The sequence below is a fragment of the Lepidochelys olivacea genome, assembly GCF_965140295.1.
Source record: "Lepidochelys olivacea isolate rLepOli2 genome assembly, chromosome: 7".
Lineage (NCBI taxonomy): Eukaryota > Metazoa > Chordata > Testudines > Cheloniidae > Lepidochelys > Lepidochelys olivacea.
Window position 1 is genome coordinate 53,599,204 of NC_140417.1, and position 19,897 is coordinate 53,619,100.

At 40.5% G+C, this 19,897-nt stretch overlaps 1 protein-coding gene across 5 annotated transcripts in view; it reads right to left on the reverse strand.

Moving 5' to 3' along the window:
- Positions 1–19,897, reverse strand: part of PPP3CB (protein phosphatase 3 catalytic subunit beta) — a 91,643-nt gene that overhangs the window by 43,734 nt on the left and 28,012 nt on the right. For all 5 annotated transcript variants that reach the window (XR_014712511.1, XM_084635205.1, XM_084635203.1 and 2 more), the window contains exons 5-9: positions 16,257–16,402; positions 11,955–12,094; positions 11,771–11,848; positions 11,585–11,679; positions 5,425–5,550 (exon numbers count right to left, since the gene is read on the reverse strand). Coding sequence is in view for 4 of the 5 variants with exons in the window: in XM_084635205.1 (XP_084491331.1) it covers positions 5,425–5,550; positions 11,585–11,679; positions 11,771–11,848; positions 11,955–12,094; positions 16,257–16,402 (585 nt within the window). In the remaining variant the exon portion in view is untranslated. The remainder of the gene's footprint in view (positions 1–5,424; positions 5,551–11,584; positions 11,680–11,770; positions 11,849–11,954; positions 12,095–16,256; positions 16,403–19,897) is intronic.

The window sequence follows — 19,897 nt, forward strand, 5'->3', positions numbered from 1 at the left end:
ACCAAGACTATCTACCTTAATGAACAAAAAAACCCACAATCTTTACCCAAGTAGTAGGTACTCTCATTAAAAGAATCTCAAGAGTAAAGAAAGATCATTTGTCAAAAGTCAAACATGTTTGTATGCAGTGTTGTTGTAGCCATATCAGTCCCTAGATATTAGAGAGACAGAAAGTGGGTGAAGTAATGCCTTTTACTGGACCAACTTTTAATGGAGAGAGAGAGAGAGAGAGCGCGCGCGCACGCGCACACAAGCTTTCGAGCTACACAGAGTTCTTCTTCAGGCCTGAGTGCCTTTCCCAGAGCATTAAAGCTGAGTGCTAGATCAAACAGATATGTGCTATTTATGCTAAACTATCAGCTCGATCTTGTACTTGGCTGTGACACTCGGGAAAGGCACTCAGACCTGAAGGAAAGCTCTGTGTAGCTCGAAAGCTTGTCTCTCTCACCACCAGAAGTTGGTCCAATAAAAGATATTACCTCACCCACCTTGTCTCCCCAAACATATTTGTAAGCAGAATGGCTTGACAGTTTGCAAGAAATTTAAGATGAAAGTAATGGGCAATGAATTATTATTCTCCCGCACCTTACCTCCCAACTTTCTTGAGTCAGTGATTGGGGGAATTGAGAAATGCTCGTCATATGCCTCAAACTGTACTAGTGGTATAACTGAAAACACACATTATCAGGGTCAAAGATAGAGAGGTCCAGATGCCCAGTCAGTTTACTGGCAAACTGGCATTATGCTGATTTACACAACAGAGGATCTGGCCCTGACATTTAGTGAGAGACTGGTCCAAAGTGTGACTGACAATTCACTAGAGTCTTAGTAATTATTTTTTCTTTAAATCTGTCACTTTGTTTTTTTAACTGGCAATAATCACACACACAACTTCACTACAACAAAGCTTTGAACCTGCACTATGGAAGAGTATGGGGACATAGCTTAATATATAAAAATGTACAAGTCTCATTTTTTAACTTTTGCCAATGCAAATACTGTAGTTTTAAAAGGAAACACGTTGAAGTATAATGAAACACCTATATTTTGATACCAACTAAAGTTGTAAATCCTTTTAAGAACTGAATAGTTTTACCAATTGCTCTACAAATATTCCCCTAATGCACAGTTATAAATATGTTTCACTGCTGTTTAAAAAAGTAAATTTTAAGCTCTGAATATATCCATTGTATGTAAAATGTGAAATTACACACAGTCAACCATTACTTCCACATAAATGTAGAAGGCAGCATAAAAGGAAAATAAGTAATATATTTCCTAAATAGAGTGCAATGTAATTGTACATCAACAAATACGTATTAGAGAAATTACAGCATTATTTACTGTTATTTGCAAAGTGCCTACAATGTGCTTGGCACTGTGTAAGATAAGATACATTATACTCTCATACAACAGAAGTCCTTTAAATCACAAAGACTCATAGTCCAGAATTTCCACATTTGTTCCTGTGGGACAACAGACACGTAAACTCCTCTGACAGATTTTAAAAGTAAATTTAAACAACATTACACTACTTTAGGCATACTAAATATGCAAAATCCTCTGCTAATAATTTAAGGCAAGAGGCAGACTTAAAAACTGACGAAGAAAGTTTGATTTTCTGCATCAGGGTTTCCCATTATTATATTTTTAAAATATTCAGAGAGCCCAATGTTTACACATTTTATAAAAAGACATTCCCTGACCCAAAAATCCTCTACAATTCAACACAAAGATGTGCTACCACTCTTCATGTAATATTTTTAAAGTTACCATATACCTCATTAAATTTTCATACCCTTCTCTGTATATCCTTACATATCAATGGTGAGGTATGCATAAGTGAGTGCATGTATAGGGTAGGGTGAGAGAGACATTTTCTATGCATTATTTAGAAACCACACAAACACTTTGAAATATCAAGGTTGGGGAGAGTTTAGCTTTTTTTAAAAAAAAATGCCAACAGTTACATTAAAACAAATGAGCAGCATGGCTCAAGTATAGCACAACTATTACAGCATCCTTCTCTACAAAGCTGTAACCCAAAATCTGACGTTCTTGCATGTTACCCCAGAATGTGACAGTACTGCAGCAGTCAGCTATTTTGTGTGTTCAGTTACTGCTAGCTGAAAATCAAACATCACATAGCTAGGAATAATTTTAGGCCTAGGAGCATAACCGGGCAGCTGCATGTCTGCAGTTCTGCTAATCAAAATGGAAAGAATGTTTGGACAGCCAACCTTGGTTTTAGGTGCCTGACACAAATTTTATTATTGTTATGACTAGAAATGCTTTGATAAGAAATGAGTAGGTTGCTGAAACTAGGAGAATTGGTGATCCTATGGTGATCCACTAGGAGTCACTATGAGTTATGTGATTTAAATTAGTGTGACAAAGTTCCTCCTCTGCCTTGGTGGGTCCTGCACTTATTGGCGGATCTGCTTGCCTCAGAGATTCACGGCAGCCCTCAGTTTGGCCACTTTTCCTAGTGGCTCAACCCTGCTGTTCACTCAGCTAACCTCACCACTGACCAGCATGGGGAAAAGGAAGGAGAACAATCCCCACAGTCTCCGCTGGTCCACCTAGTGGGTCAGGCCAGGGACCTTCCCCTCTGGTAGGACCCACAGTGCAGGTCAACTCCTCCTGTATCCAATAGAGAGTTGGGGGGCGGATGGAGGGAACCCGGGCCCGCCCTCTACTCCAGGTTCCAGCCCAGGGCCCTGTGGATCACAGCGGTCTACAGTGTTGTGTGTAACACCTGTGTGACAGCTACAACTCCCTGGGCTACTTCCCCATGGCCTCCTCCCAACACCTTCTGTATCCTCACCACAGGACCTTCCTCCTGATGCCAGATAGCGTTTGTACTCCTCAGTTCTCCAGCAGCACACCCTCTCACTCTCAGCTTCTTGCATGCCCCTCACTGACTGAAGTGAGGTCCTTTTTAAACCAGGTGCCCTGATTAGCCTGCCTTAATTGATTCTACCAGCTTCTTAATTTGCTCCAGATATCCTAATTAGCCTGTCTGCCTTAACTGGTTCCAGCAAGTTCCTGATTGTTCTGGAATTGCCCATTACCTTACCCAGGGAAAAGGGACCTGCTTAACCTGGGGCTAATATATCTGCCTTTATCACTCTCCTGTAGCTATCTGGCCCCAGCTGGGGTCCCGGGCGCCGGCACCACTCAGCCAGCTGCCGGTCTGGGGTTCTGTCAGGGGCCCCCTGTAAATGTAAAATTACTGGCACGCAAAACCGTAAATTAATGAAGACTTGGCACGCCACTTCTCAAAGGTTGCCAACCCCTGTGCTACAGCTTATGTGTGTGTGTGTATGCACTTGAGACCTAATAAAGAGCAGTTTTAGATAAAAGTACTCTTGTTTGTATCAATCATTTATCAGAAGGGGAGCTGTGTCCCCACTTGGATTTATTGCTTATACTGCCTGAAACAGGTAAGATATCACTGCTCCAGGTTCTGAAAACCCTGGGTAACAAAGCCTGTGAGCAAGAACCCCAAAAGTGATCCTGATTCGGGTCTCCTGATTGAAGAATGGACAGCCCCAAAAGCAATATCAGCCAGCCAAAACCAAGTACACTGGACCCCCGCTAGAACGCGGGATTTGGGATCCATGCGCAGTACCGCATTAACATGGGGACCACGTTATAGCGCGGACCACATTAAAATGAACTGCAATTAATTAAATTTGGGATCCATGGCCATGACCGCATTATATGCGAATTCTCGCTATACAGACGTGCGTTCTAGCGAGGGTCCCGTGTACATGGCTTTTTAAATGTAATATATTTTTTTAATGTATATTAAAAATGCTTCTTTAAACAGTTTTTTTTTCTATATCAAGAATTCAGAATGGTCAACAGTAAAATGGAGATCATTTATATTTTGGCATTTTCTCAACTTTAATTATGGTCTAAAATGAAACTCAATTTTACAAGTACACAAAATTTATCTACAATAGTAGAAAGGCAATGGACCATACTGTCTTTGTTTTCTCACAAACACTATGATAATTTAAAATGGATTTTGCCATAAATTTCTTCCAATTGGCAAAGTCAGATTTAACCTTTGGTTAAAATGTCAAAGTGTGTGCATTTCTGAAAGCCAACAGAAAGAAAATACAAGGGCCTTTACTAACCTGCACTGTGGTTGCAGCAGTGAGCATATGCTGGCTGAACAAAAAAAATCTGGTTTAATAGCAACCTTATCTAACTACCAGCCTCTCAAGTAAGCAAAATCAAGTAATTTCCCAAACACTGAAAGGTTAAAAATGATCCACATTTTCATGAGCAGCAGCCACCACTTAAGTGTCCTACAAACTGTATAAATAAGAACTATACATTTATTGTACTTAATAATCAATTGTCCAAAAGGTCACTATATAAACTGACGATTCTTAACATTTAGATTTCATCACATAATTACATATGAACAGAAAACTCCTTCCAACTCTTACTCTTTCTTTTATTTGAAATCCATAAAGTAATTTGCTACATACACTGAGCATATTAAAAAAAAGTCTAAACCATCTGATTGCAATTTCCCTCAGAAGGTATTATTAACCCAAATCTAGAGTCCTGCGTTTATGCAACTGGTCTCAGGAGTACTTTTCAGATACATTTGAAGAGGTTTCTACAACCCCTTCACCAAGGTACTATAGCATATATTGGTGGGACTTTAAATAGGACAACCTAATGTCCAACCATGACTGCTCTGATTTTTACTTAAACCTACCTGGAGCCCAATTGTCCTAAATTTAAAATTACCAGCTCTGGAGGGAGGGAGGTGAGCGGGGATATCTATTAAATTGTATTTTAGGAGAACAATGATATGTAAATTGCCCTTCATCAAAGGTAAATCTTCTGAGCATTACAGAAAGTTAAAAGAACATCCATCATAACTAGACAATATTTAAGAATTCTACACAATTAAGATTAGGAAAGTAAATTATTCTGTAGAGTGGAAACAGTTTATTGAAATTGTGCGTTGATTCAGAGAGATACTTCAGAAGGAAGGCGGTTTTCATTAAACTATGCAGACAAGTGCTTAATCTCTTCTAAACGTTTCCATTCCCTCCTCTACTCCATCAGACAAAAATCAAGCTACCTCAGCCAAAAGCAGGGGGAGCAGAGAACCAACAGCTGTAGACTACCTCATGTCCCAGATCACCATCCTTCATGGACATGCTACAGCACTTTCACATGTGGACTTACAAAACCTTGCAAAAGGTCTTTTGGGACAAGCGTTCACAAGTCTGCACCCTACTTAGACAAACAAAGGAGTAGGTGGCAATGATGAACATAGTTCCTTGAGAGAAGTCATACACTTAATTTCTCTCAGGTAAATATAAACCTGCAACACCCATACAAAACACAAAGACTTTATGAGTTTGCTTGTACAGCATAGTTCTCTACCTTTTTCTCCAACAAATGGCAATGACCACGTAAAGACATCCATAAAATTTGGTAACCAATAAGGATGTGGAGAACAATTGAACTGTCGAATATTCATCACATTATTTTCATATTTTAACACAGCAGCTGCAAAACAACATTTAGAAATTAAGGCAAGAATTTTTATCCTTAACACTAAGTATAATAAAAACAAAATCATCAGGAAGATTCGATTATCTTTTTCCATATGTATGGTTATATTACACCTTATGTAAAAATATATGCAAGAGACACTATGATCCTTCACTCATGATTACAATGGAACATATTTCTAACAGAGAACTTTGTTATATGAAAAATCACTTTATGTTGCAATTTAGAAGAGGTACATTTTAAGGAGAATACGGAATTCCACTGATACTTAACTTAATAATGGACACAAAGGAAAAACTACTAAAAGTGCCATTTCAGGTATTGTCACAAACAAACATTCAACTCAAAAACAACAGTATAACTGGCTCCAGATTTTTTATTATTCCACATTTTAAATCGACTACTGGCTAAACATTCACAATCAAATTTCAATTTCTTTTCATCACCTTCAAAGCTCTGCCTACCTCTGTACCCTCCTTACTTACAATGCCTTGTCAAGCCTCAGGCTGCCCTCCACCTGCCTCCACCTTTGTCCCACTGTTTTAGCTTCTCTTACAATTATTTCCATGCCTCCTTCCACACAGTATGGTACTACATCCCACAGCTCATCTGCATGGTCCCTGCCCTGTCCACATTTGAAAGCTTACTTTTACAGTGTGGCTTGCCACGAATTGAGCTGACTCGTATATAAATTGCCTACTACTGGTTCCTCTGCCTCTAACCTCTATTTCTCAGCTTGTATTTACAATGTGAACTCCTGAGAGCACAGAGCATCCCAGACAGTTTGGAAAGCACTCAGTGGGTGTAACAATCTGTATGAGAGGGTTACTCACTTTGTGCAGTAAATGAGGTTCTTCGAGATGTGTCCCCCTGTGGGTGCTTCACTTCAAGTATTAGAGATTTACAGGAGCAGTATCTGCACAGGTCATGTGTGCGCAGTAGATGTCTCATGGTGCCGTTGCTGCCTCATCTAGAGTGCGCGCAGCCCGATCCCTCCAGTTCCTTCTCTACTGTGAAGTCCTTACTGCCAACTCCAAAGTAGGGGGGACGAGGGTGAGCAGTGGAGCAGCCACAGGGGAACACATGTCGAAGAACCTCAGTTACTGCACAAGGTGAGTAACCCTCTCCTTCTTTGAGAGATGTCCCTGTGGGTGCTCCACTTCAGGTGACTGTAGAGCGATGCCCCTCAGAGGTTAGGAAGGACTTTGGGTTCGCTTGTATTGTAGAGGCAAGTACAGTTAGGCCAATTATGGCATCAGGCCTTGAATGATTGCATAACGATCAGTAAACATATGGACAGAGGCTCAGGTAGTCGCTCTACATGTGTCTCTTACAGGTACATGGTTTAGAAATGCTATTGAGGTCAATACAGAGCATGTAGAATGGGATCTGATGTTCTCAGGAGGTTCTGTATTGTGTGTTTGGGTAACATTGTTGAATACAGGTGGAGATCCATTTAGATAGTCTGAGTGGATATAGCACTGCCTTTTGAACGTTCGGTCATGGACACAGTCTCAGGGACTTTCTGAAAGTGTTCTAGTTAGACAGAACCAAGCCTAACACATGTCTAACACCTAATATATGCACAATGGTTTCATTTGGATTCCCGTGTGGTTTATGGTAAAACATGGGAAGGTGAATTGGTTGGTTTATATGAAAGGGTGACGATATTTTCAGTAGGAACTTTGGGTGGGGTCGTAACGTGACCTTTTCCTTTAAGAATATTGTGTAGGGAGGATCAGCCAAAAGGGCCCCTATCTCACTTATTAGTCTGGCGTAAGCAATAGGTGACTAAAGGTTCAAATGGCGGTCTGGTGATGCATTTCAATACCAGGTTTAGATCCCATGCCAGAGTGGGTTGGCGAACCTCTGGGTAAATGTTCTGTAGAGCGGTGAGGAAGGGTTTAGTAATTGGATGCACGAATATCAAGGTCCCTTTGATCCCATGACTGAATGCTGTAATGGCCGCGAGATGCACTTTGATCGAGTTTGTTGCAAGACCCGAACGTTTTAACTCCAATTTGTAGTCCAGCACTAGTGGTGCTGTAGTGGCAGTCAACTGTTTTTCTTGACACCATGAGGAGAATCTTTTCCATTTCTGAGGGTAAGTTTTATGCATGGTTGATTTCCTGTCGTTTAGTAATACGTGTTTGACTTGTTCCAAACAGGCTAACTCACCATAATGGAATCATGCAGAAGCCACGCTTTCAGGTAGAAGTTTCTCCAGATTTGGGTGTAGAGTGCAACTATTGTTCCATGACAGAAGGTCTGCCCGAAGAGGGAGAACTCGTGGGGCGCATATCGCCATGTGTATCGGGTAATGATAAGAACATGGCCTGTCTGGCCCACATCAAGACTATCCGGATGACCTTAGCCTTTTCTATTCGTATCTTGCGTATTACTTGGGGGATCAAAGGGATCAGTAGGAATGCGTACATGAGTGTTGCATCCTATGGGATGAGGAAGGCATTTCCCCGTGATCGGGATCCCATCTCTGCTCTCGAGCAGAATAGTGGGCATTTGTGGTTTGTTGGGGATACGAACAAGTCGAAGGGGGGAGCTCCCCATCGTTGGAATATGGATTGGAGGACTACATCTTCATTTCCCATTCGTGCTCCCAAGAAAAGTGTCTGCTTAACGTGTCTGCTGTCGAATTCTGGCAGCCGGGAAGGTAGGAGGTTAAGATGTTTATTATGTGGTGAATGCACCAGTTCCACAGTTTCATGGCTTCAGTGCATAGTGAATGTGATCGGGCTCCTCCTTGGCGACTGATGTAAAACATGCAGGTAATGTTGTCGGTCATTATGCGAATTGATTTGTTCTTTATCAGTGACAGGAAATGTTTGCAGGCATTGTGTACCATGCGCAGCTCGAGTAGACTGATGTATAAGTGGGTCTTCTCGTCAGACCATTTGCTTTGAACCGTGTGTTGGTTCACGTGGGAGCCCCACCTATCAGGGATGTATCTGTCATGATCATCATCAGGGGAGGGTCCTACTGGAAGGGGATGCCCATGCATACATTTTCTGGTCTTGTCCACCAGTGTAGAGAGTCCAAGACTTTTGGCGGAACTGTTAGTCGTTTGTGGAGGCTGTGCTTGCTGGGTACGTATCAGCCCTATAGGCAGTGTATACACATACATATATACACACACACACAGCTTATAGAGCTCAATCAGCCCTATAGGCAGTGTATATATAGTCTTGTGTGTCCTACCACAAATGTTGTGGCTGCCATGTGATCTACTAGTTGTAGTCCTATTCATGCAGGTTTTTGGGGGCTGCTGCTGATTACCGATATAAGGTTTGTTGTTGTGAATCTGCTCAGAAGCAAAGATGCTTTGGCCTCTATGGTGTCAAGGTGTGCCCCCAATGAAGACCAGTTGTTGTACAAGAATTAAGGTTGATTTTTGTTCATTTATCCGCAACCCTAGATTCCTGAAGAATGCAACTGTCTTCTGGACCATTTATATTGCTTCTTGTTGAGTCGAGCTCTTGAGGAGACAATCATTTAAGTATAGGAAAATCATTATCCCTCGTTTGTGTAAATGTGCTGCCGCTACCGCAAGAGTTTTGGAGAAAACTCTTGGTGTGGTGGACGGGCCGAACAGTAGTACTCTGTATTGGAAGTGATAGTTTCCCACTGTGAAATGGGTGGTGCCGTTTTGGATTTTCCCATCAGGGTGCTGACTGCACCGTTGGTGCCGGAAGTGGAGGCATGGTTCCTCGGGAAGTCTCGGCACAGTGTCCCTCACCAGTGAGGTTGGTGCCATGGAGGAGACGTGTCTATTTTTAGGCCTTGACTCAGTCTCTTTGTGGTGGGGCTTGGCAGAGGTCTCAGTGTGGATGGTGCCAGAGGTGCCCGAAGCATCAAAGGTGCTCACCCATGCAGTTGTCAGCATCAGAGTAGCGACCTGGCAGGAGACTGCCTTTTTTTCTGTGGTGCTCTCTGCGGCGAAGTTGGTGTTCTCTTCCTCAATCTTTTAGAGGATGGCATGTCCTCTTTTCCTGAAGTGGGGGTGCCTGGAGAGGATGAGGTCCATTCTTCTGTCTCCATTTGGATAGATTTCGCCATTAAGATAATTTTCAAGCGGAGATTCTGGCTGTGCCTGGCTCTTGCTTTTAAATTACTCCAGTGGGTGCACTTTTGTGGGATGTGCACCTCACCGAGACATCGGACAGATAACAAGTGTCCATCAGAAACTGGCATCGCTTCACGACATGAGCCCCATCTTTTGAAGCCTGGGGAGCCAGACATCGTTCAACAGTTGAATGTTCCCCACTGTGAGGAAACTATGGGGAAGGGGAAAACCTAAAAAAAAAAAAAATAGTTTTTCTCCTTAACTTCTAGCTATCTAAGTGAAACTAACTACTATTAAAATCTTGCTGTCTAACTATCTAAATTATACTATTTCTACGTTTTTTGTGAAGAACTGTGAACACTGCCACAGAGCTCCATCTCAGGCTGAGGACGGTTGAGCAGGAACTGAAAGGATCGGGTCATGTGCATGCTAGATGAGATGCACGGCACTGCAAGACATCTACTGCATAAGTTGGGACACTGCTATCTTAAATCTCTGATTGATGGCTCCAGGATGCACCGACACCTGAAGTAGCAGCCACAAAGACATCACTCGAAGAACCACTCTATGTTCACCATTTTTACAAAACTATAATGGATTTTATACAAAGTATGCCTTATGAGGTATCATTTGAAAATTCAATTTGCTGATCATTATTGTCCTGGTAAAATGTGTGGGGCAACATTGTACACAAAGTTATGAGATGCTACTGAGACATATTCCAAGTTTAAAAAGCAGGTACAAACCAGTTCCTCAAAAACAAAAAGCAAACTGATGCCTCAGCCAGGTGTCAACAAGATCAAATGGACTATCACCTGGTTAAACAGCCATTCTTTGGCAGGAAAAAGGGTAAGAGCGAGAAATGTACAAGGTGGCAAAGAAACAGTTGGAAGTTCCCATCCCACAGACTGTCTCCTGAATCCCAGCTGGAGATGATTTTCAAAGAGGAAGAAAAGATAAAATGGGTAACAGATGCCCCAAATCATCTCTCCATTTCTACTCACGGCATCAACAACACTTGAAGAATAAAGGAAGCATCATCGGACTTGGGAGGGATCCTGGCTGGAAGATTCAACCAGTAAAACTGCTAGAACATATAGTGAGAGAGACCCTTATGCTTTGAATTCACTTAGTTTGTTAAGTTAGGTATCAGTTGCGTTTTACCTTTTATTTACTTGTAACCAATTATGACTTGTATGCCTCATTATTTGTTGTCACTTAAAACCTATCTTTCTGTCATTAATAAACTTGTTTTATTGTTTTATTTAAACCAGTGTGTGTTTGGATTGAAGTGTTTGGGAAACTTCATTTGGGATAACAACATTTGTGCATATCATTTTCTATTAATGAAATGACAGACTTTATATGACCTTGTATTGTCCAGGAGGGGCTGGGCAGTACAAGACGCACATTTCTGGGGAAAAATCTGGGACTGGGAGTTTGCTGGTGTTGCCCTGTAGCGTAATTCATGAGTGGCTGGCTATAGCATTCATATAATAGAGCAGATTTACATGCTGGAGGGTGGATGTAGGCAGAACAGGAGTGGCTGCTCTCACAGCAAAGCAGTGTAAAAGACATCCCAGGTTGGAGAATTGAGGGGACGGAGCTGTCTGTCAGTCCATATTGCACCCTGAGTAATGTCGCAGTGGCTACTTCTAAAAATGAAAAGCACACTTGGTTTTATCATTTCTGGATATCATCATTATGAGAGATCACCACAGTTTATTTTACACATTCTCATTTATTTTACACAGTTTATTTTACACATTACAATTATGCCCATATGTGTTTTACATATTGTATTAGTTTGACTCAAAAGGCTTGGGGGCTTGGATTTTTGTCGTTCTACCTAGAGAATAGTGTTGATTTTGTATAGTGTTACTGTTAGAGTATTTTTTTGGAAAGAAGTTTTAATTTAATATAATCTCCTTAACACTAAATTCTTACCTTTATTATTGTAGACATCCAAGTAATTAGGTGCCGAAAAAATTGTTATTAATGATGGGAACCCTGTAGTCTGGCTTTTTCTGTACATTCTATAGCTGTAAAACAAACAGCTTAATTTGCATCATAAAGCAGTAAGTGATTATTTTGTATTGTTGAATAATTTCTGTAAGGACATAAAACACTTACCCTGCATCTTGTGCTTCATGAGCTCTAATTATCGACAACAAATTATTATTTTGCAAAAATTCACAAACTGCTGGATAGCTGTGAAATGAAAATAACTATGAGTAAAATCTTTTTTTTTTTTTTTTTTTAGTAAAGTGTAACTCTTAGTACTAAAATGTCAATGAAATCCTAGATTTCTTTTTACCTATAAAAATAGGAGCATCCCCTGACTGTATTATGACTGAAGTGTTCCTGTGATTTTTCATTTCCAAAATCTTCTGAGGGATCTGACCACAATAAGTCACACATCGGTCCAAATGCAGGAGGCTCTTTGAATCTATCTAGCTGTTTAAAAAACAAACACAAAGTTGATTTAAATATTATATTAGGTCAGTTTTGCTTCTTACCTGTAGAGTATACACATCCACCAATGCCAAAGCATTACAAAGTAAATGCCACCCACCACATGAGAGAGGTAGGATCTGTAGAAACGTGTTTCCTCTTCTGTGTAAGGCAGATGCATGCCAAAAAAATAAGAGGATGACTTGAACATACAACAACTGAGAACAATGAAGATAATTAATTATCAAAAGAGGTGAGAGATCCTCCAGACTGATGGATGTGTATGTTGTGAGAAAGTAAATTTACAGAGAAGGAACAAAATTGTCCTTTTCTCAGGCACACTTCATCTACCAATCTGAAGACACCACTGGGAATTAGAAAGCAGCAACAGCACAGAAAAAGTGGAATAAAAGGGAACTAAGAACTACCAGACAACCAAATGCAGCATCCAAAAAACATATCCACATTGGACTATTTAATCAAAGAATGAAGACATGACAACCTAGAGTCTCTGCAGATATTTTTTCATACAAAGCTTTATACTCTCTGCCATAACATTGCTGTGGACCTCGTGGAATGGGCCTTGACCATTTTTGGAGAAGGCTTCTTACCTTTTCTTTAAGAGGCTTCAGAGATGTCCTTTCTGACCCATTTGGAAACACTTACTTTAGTGGCTCTGTTACATTTCCAGTGACCATAGTGAAAAGTTACAAGACTAACTGTATTAGCTATCAGGAAGAGAAGGCTATTATCCCCTGTGAACCAGACACTAAAGGAGGATGGATGCACAACACAATGAAACAATGGTTATGTATGAGACTAAGATTTAGTCATGGGCATTTTTAATAAAAAAGTCATGAATAGCTCACAGGCAATAAACAAAAATTCACAGCCCTGTGATTTGTCCATGACTCGTACTATACACTCTTGACTAAATCTTTGGTGTTCTGGGAGGTTCCAGGGGGTGCAGCTGGCTGCTCTGGAAGAGGGCCTCTGGGACGCCCGCTGGGGCTGCGGGGCCGGCTGGTGACCGCTACCAGGGGGTAGGGGTGTCCAGCTGGGAACCGCCGCTGCAGCTGGAGGGGACAGCCGGCCCAGGACTGCAACTAGAGGGGAGCAGCCAGGGACTCCCACTGCTGCTGTTGGGGGGAAGCCCAGAACTGCCGCTGTTGGGCGGGAGGGTGTTGCAGAGGATCTCATTCCATTCCTGGGCAGTGGAAGGGCTTCTGTGTCATGTGGTGTCCCCAAGAGTGGACGACTATTTGATCATACGTTGCGTCCAGCAGGGGTTGTTGGGGTCATCCCGGATGGGGTCTCTCCTTTACTTCTCCATTGTTAATACTGCTGCTTTGGCAGTAGCTGGGCTAAGTTTCTGTTCCCAGGGATTTCTAATGCAGCTTATGCTCCTGTGATTGTTGCCACTAGTGCCATTCAGTCTTAGAAGGTTCAGGGTGTCTGGTGTGCTACCAAAAGTTATCTGTACAAAACATGCCAGAGACAGGAAATAAAGATTTTCAAAAATTTATAACTCAGCCAAATGTGAATGGAATTTCCTATCACATTCAAAATGCACTTCCCCAAACCTAGGGCTATAACCCTGCTGTGATCAAAGACCTGCTGCACACAATGGAGGTCTGAGAGCTTCTCAAAAGAAGGTTCTAAGAATCTTTTATAATGAAAGATGTTGAGCAACTCAAATACAGGAGTCACTGTCAGCTCCTACTACATTTCCTGGAACAATGTGATTGATGATCCCAGCCAAAAAAAAAAAAAAAAAAAAGTTTTTGCCCTACCTTCCGTTGTCTGGAACCTGGATTCTTGGTTGGGTTTTATTGGCTGACTGCTAACATTCTTGGTGACAGGAGAGGCAAGCTGTTTCTCCAACAAGAATTTTATTTTTAAAAATAAATTGATGGGATCCCTTTTTGAAAATCAACCCAATTTCTAGAGACAGAACCTGCCTCACTTTCAATATTTCCTAAGATATCTGAATGAGTGTTGTCCATTATAGCTACTACCACCTTTGTACAACAAGACAGAAGCTTGTACAAAGACATAAGACGGTACAGACCGTCAACCTTAAAAGTTTTCCAAGTGGTAAAGAAATGCAGAAATTAAAGGAGCCAGATCTTTATAGAAAGATAGTATCTCCCTGTGGTGTAAGAATCATTCAATACAAACAGAATGTAAAATTCAGGGACCCTTGCATCAGAAATTAAATAGTGATTGATCTTTGGTTTTCTTTGCTGTGACCTCCGAAGTCCAGTTTCCCCAACAGAACCAACAAAATGTTATCAATTTCTCCTAAGGCGTCAGACAACTCATAGGTGGCAAAAAAGTAGACCAAGAATTTTTTTGGAACCATGACTGACTTGGTTTTTCATTTTTCATGCAGTTGGCTTGTCACCAGCCACGTGATTCTTCCTCCCTTCCCACCCATCCCCACCTTTTAAAAGAAGACCTGCGAGCACAGAGTAAAGGAAGACCTCCTTTCAGGCCCTTTATTACTTGCTGATGACCTGGTAGAAGCAGTGGTGGATTCTCGACCAGATAATGGCATCTTACGAGTTTCCTATAACTGATTTTTTTTTTATTCCAAATTGACTAGTTTGAGATTTGAAAGTCTAAGTCTAAGCATAAAATGCTTCTGACCTGATACTTTATTGTAATGTTCCAAAACTTGAAATACCACTCTTGTGAAGGAGGAACCAAATGCTACAGTCAAGATGTCAGATGAAAAAAGATCAGTTAACTGCAAACTGAAGAGAAATATTCAAGGAGAAATCAACAGAAGATTAAAAATTTTAATATGATAGGACCACCACCACCTGACATCAACATTCCATGTGAGGTAACTCCTACTTGTTTGTCAATGGTTTTATCAGACAGAACGCTTGATATCACAACACTTGTATTCCATTAAAATGAAATAACTGATACACTAAATATTTAATAGCACATAATTTTTTTAAAACGTATTTTTATCCTCCTTAATTACTGATATAACTACAGCTCTTTCCATATGAACAGGACCACTTTGAGAGGTTGCTAGGCAAACAAGTAATCTAACAATTTTCCATAAGAGTAACTCGGATTCTTGTACTATTACATTATATTGCAATTTTATAAGTCCAAGGTTTTTCTGAGAAAAAAAATATCCACACTATCAAGATAGAAACACACAAGTTTTCAAATTAAAATTACACGGACATTTAAAAAAAACCCTCTTATGATGAGAAAACAAATTAAGCTATAGAGTCTGATTCATTTTGTACATTCTTCACACAGTATAGCTATATTTAGTGAGAGCATATATAAACCCATTATAAAAGTTTTGCCGAACGTTAGAGGCAATATGTTAGAAAATGCCAAATTATATAACTTTATACAAAAATTAAATTTAAAATATAATTCTATGTCAAGCTGTGAAACTAACACCACAAATTTGTTTATTTCAATATTATTAATAGCTAACAAGAACCAAAAGACTTTTCATATTTAAGTTTAGAGGGCTAAATTAAACTTGATCTTTAATACACTGATTGATTTTTTAAGGCAACACTTAGCTTTTAGGTGCTCAATCCTGCAAAGTGCTAAGAACTCTAGCCCTTCTCCAGTAAAGAACTTAAAGTGTGTGCATAAATTAAAGACCAAACTTTAAATGTCTTGATTCAATTACATTACTCTAGAAACTAAGTTGTTTAACTGCAATTATGCGTATGTGTTTGGTATAATAAAATCCATGATTACTCATAGAATCATAGAAGATTAGAAGAATATCCAACCTAGACCTCCCCCACTGCAACCTGAGACCATTGCTTCTTGTTCTGTCTTCTGCCACCACTGAGAACAGCCGAGCTCCATCCCCTTTGGAACCACCCTTCGGGTATTTGAAGGCTGCTATCAAATCTCCTCTCACTCTTCTCTTCTGAAGACTAAATAAGCCCAGTTCCCTCAGCCTCTCTTCATCTTCTTTGCAACAAAAAAAAAAAAAGAAGAAGAAAAACCCTGCCCCTCAATCCAAGTGTCTGGATCCTGTTTCGTCCTTACAAAGAGCCAGTAAAAACTAGAAACTAATATACTAACATTTTCAAAGAGTGACATTTGAAAGGAGTCTTACAAATCCCCCATCCCCAGTTTTTTAGAAATACACAAACATACTCACTCTCTTAATGTCATCTAGTGTGTTTATTTCTGGTGAAAGTCCACCATGAACACAAAGAAACTGTTGGTTTAAAAGTGCAGCAAGAGGGAGGCAATCAAAAGCTTCCATACAAGCATCATAGACTCTTTCTGAATACTTTATTTTACCTGTAGAGAAGAAAAAAGAAATCATTAAGACTATTACGCAACATGAAGAAAATACCGTATTGGTGTTTTCACATTTAAAAACAGTTTTATATGGCAAATACTAAAAATAGAAAAATGGCACATTTTATTAAATTTAAAAATCAAGACATAGGCAAAGCTGCTTCAAGAAAAATTTCTTTCCAAAATTTAAACTTATACTTGCCTCTTCCTCTGCATCCTCAAATATAAAATATGGACAAAGTATTACAACCAGGGTGCACAAAAATCAATGATTTTAAAAAATAAAATAGGATTTTTTTTATTTAAATCGGATTTTTGAGGAAAAAGCCTATCTAAAGATAGTTTTAATGAAGATATCTTTGAGTTATAATGTATCTCATCAAGGAACAGGGATTATAAATTCTAATTCTATAGTATGAGAGAATATATTAATGTAATGTTTAAGAAAGTTTTGTAAATGAGTTCCAATAGTTCATGGATTAGGGACCCAATTTTATGAGGTTCCAGGGGTTTCTGTATGGATTATTTAGGTTAATCTTTCTATCTACCCAATGGGACTCAGTGCTCAGGCTAGAAGATACCATCAGAGATGCTTAGTTTTGCAGTTCTCAAACTGTGGATTTGTGTCTCCAGAGATAACATGCTTGTTAACAGCAAAAATGTTTTTTAAATAAATAAATATGTATAGGTGAGAAACAACAGACCTCAACCCTATTGTCCCTCTGCAAAATTTGTGTACACAGAGTCAATGCCTTACCTCTCTCTATAAGTGCGAAATTTCTAAAAGTTCAACGAACAGAAGATTGTTGGGAGCAGAATAGATCTGGACAAGGAGAAGAAGCCTAGAGATAAATGTGAGAAGGGAGGGACAGGCAATAGAAACAAAAGTGAAACTGTTTGAGCAGCATATTCCAGAAGTCTTGAGGTCTTTCTGAGTGTAGCCTTCATTGATCTGAGATCTACCATATCACTAGAAAGGAAAAAGGCAGCAGGCCATAAAAGAGACCCAGTTTGGGAATCATAGAATATTAGTGTTGGAAGAGACCTCAGGAAGTCATCTAGTCCAAGCCCCTGCTCAAAGCAGGACCAACACCCACTAAACCATCCTAGCCAGGGCTTTGTCAAGCCAGGCCTTAAAATCCTCTAAGGATGGAGATTCCACCACCTCTCTAGGTAACCCATTCCAGTGCTTCACCACCCTCCTAGTGAAATAGTGTTTCCCAATATCCAACCTAGACCTCCCACACTGCAACTTGAGACCATTGCTCCTTGTTCTGTCATCTGCCACCACTGAGAACAGCCAAGCTCCATCCTCTTTGGAACCGCCGTTCAGGTAGTTGAAGGCTGCTATCAAATCGCCCTTCACTCTTCGCTTCTGTAGACTAAATAACCCCAGTTCCCTCAGCCTCTCCTCATAAGTCATGTGCCCCAGCCCCTTAATCATATTCATTGCCCTCCACTGGACTCTCTCCAATTTGTCCACATGCCTTCTGTAGTGGGGGGACCAAAACTGGACGCAATACTCCAGATGTGGCATCACCAGTGCCGAACAGAGGGGAATAATCACTTCCCTCGATCTGCTGGCAATGCTCCTACTAATACAGCCCAATATGCTGTTGGCCTTCTTGGCAACAAGGGCACACTGTTGACTCATATCCAGCTTCTCGTCCACTGTAATCCCCAGGTCCTTTTCTGAAGAACTGCTGCTTAGCCACTTGGTCCTCAGCCTGTAGCAGTGTATGGGATTCTTCCGTCCTAAGTGCAGAACTCTGCACTTGTCCTTGTTGAACCTCATCAGATTTCTTTTGGCCCAATCCTCCAATTTGTCTAGGTCACTCTGGACCCTATCCCTGCCCTCCAGCATATCTACCTCTCCCCACATCTTAGTGTCATCTGAAAACTTGCTGAAGGTGCAATTAATCGCATCATCCAGATCATTAATAAAGATGTTGAACAAAACCAACCCGAGACGCTCCGCTTGATAATGGCTGCCAACTAGACATTGAGCCGTTGATCACTACCCATTGAGACCGACAATCTAGCCAGCTTTCTATCCACCTTATAGTCCATTCATCCAATCCATACTTTTTTAACTTGCTGGCAAGAATACTGTAGGAGACCGCATCAAAAGCTTTGCTAAAGTCAAGATATACCACATCCACCACTTTTCCTATATCCACAGAGCCAGTTATCTCATCACAGAAGGCAATCAGGTTGGTCAGGCATGACTTGCCCTTGGTGAATCCATGCTGACTGTTCTTGATCACCTTCCTCTCCTTCAAGTGCTTCAAAATGGATTCCTTGAGGACCAGCTCCATGATTTTGCCAGGGACTGAAGTGAGACTGACCCGTCTGTAGTTCCCCGGGTTCTCTTTCTTCCCTTTTTAAAATATGGGCACTATATTTGCCTTTTTCCAATCTCTATCATCCAGAAACCACCATAGATAAGTTTGTGATAAGAGCTAGCAGATTACAAAAAGAGGTAATTGATGAAAAAATTGCCCAGTTTATGCAACAAACTCTCCATTCCGTATGATTGAGAACCCACACTTCATTAACACGGTTCAGTCATTAAGACCAGGATACAGTCCACCCAACAGAGCAGATGTCACAGGCAAATTGGATAAAGTGTATGAAAGAGAAATTGAGCAGTGTGCAAAAGGTCTAGAGGGTAAAATTGTTAACCTGAGTCTTGATGGGTGGAGCAATGTCCACAATGATCCTGTTGTATGTGCTTGTGTGACAACAGTAGAAGAGAATGTGTTCCTTACAGAAACAATTGATACATCAGGAAATGCACACATAGCAGAATACTTACAAGAAGTAGCAGTAAAAGCTGTAACAAACTGTGAAAAAAATTCAAATGTCTAGTATGCAGCTTGGTCACAGACAATGCTGCAAATGTATCCAAGATGAGAAGACATTATTTAGAAGAGAGTCCCAAGCTTATAAAATACGTTGCAGTGCTCATTTGATGCACCTCCTAGCCAAAGACTTCAGTGTTCCAGAAATAAAGGCTAATGTTGTAGAAATTGCAAAATACTTCCGTAACAACCACTTTGCAGCAGCTGCTCTGAAAAAAGTGGGAGGAACCAAGCTAACTCTCCCACAAGATGTACGATGGAACTCAGTAGTGGACTGTTTTGAGCACTATCTCAAGAACTGGTCTAATCTGATGACAGTTTATGAACAAAATTGTGAAAAAATAGATGGCACTGTCACAGCCACAGTTCTCAACATTGCGCTTAAGAGAAATGTTGAACACATGCTGAGTACCTTGAAGCCTATTTCTGTAGCCTTGAACAAAATGCAGGGAAGTAGCTGTTTTATTGCCGATGCTGCTGAAATTTGGAAGGAACTGAGTGAGATCTTAAAAAGAGAAACGACGGCGTTAAATTACAAGCATTAAAAAAATGAATGGGGCAAGCACTATCTCTAGCTTATTTTCTTGCAAATATTCTCAATACTCGGTACCAGGGTCAAACCTTAACTGCT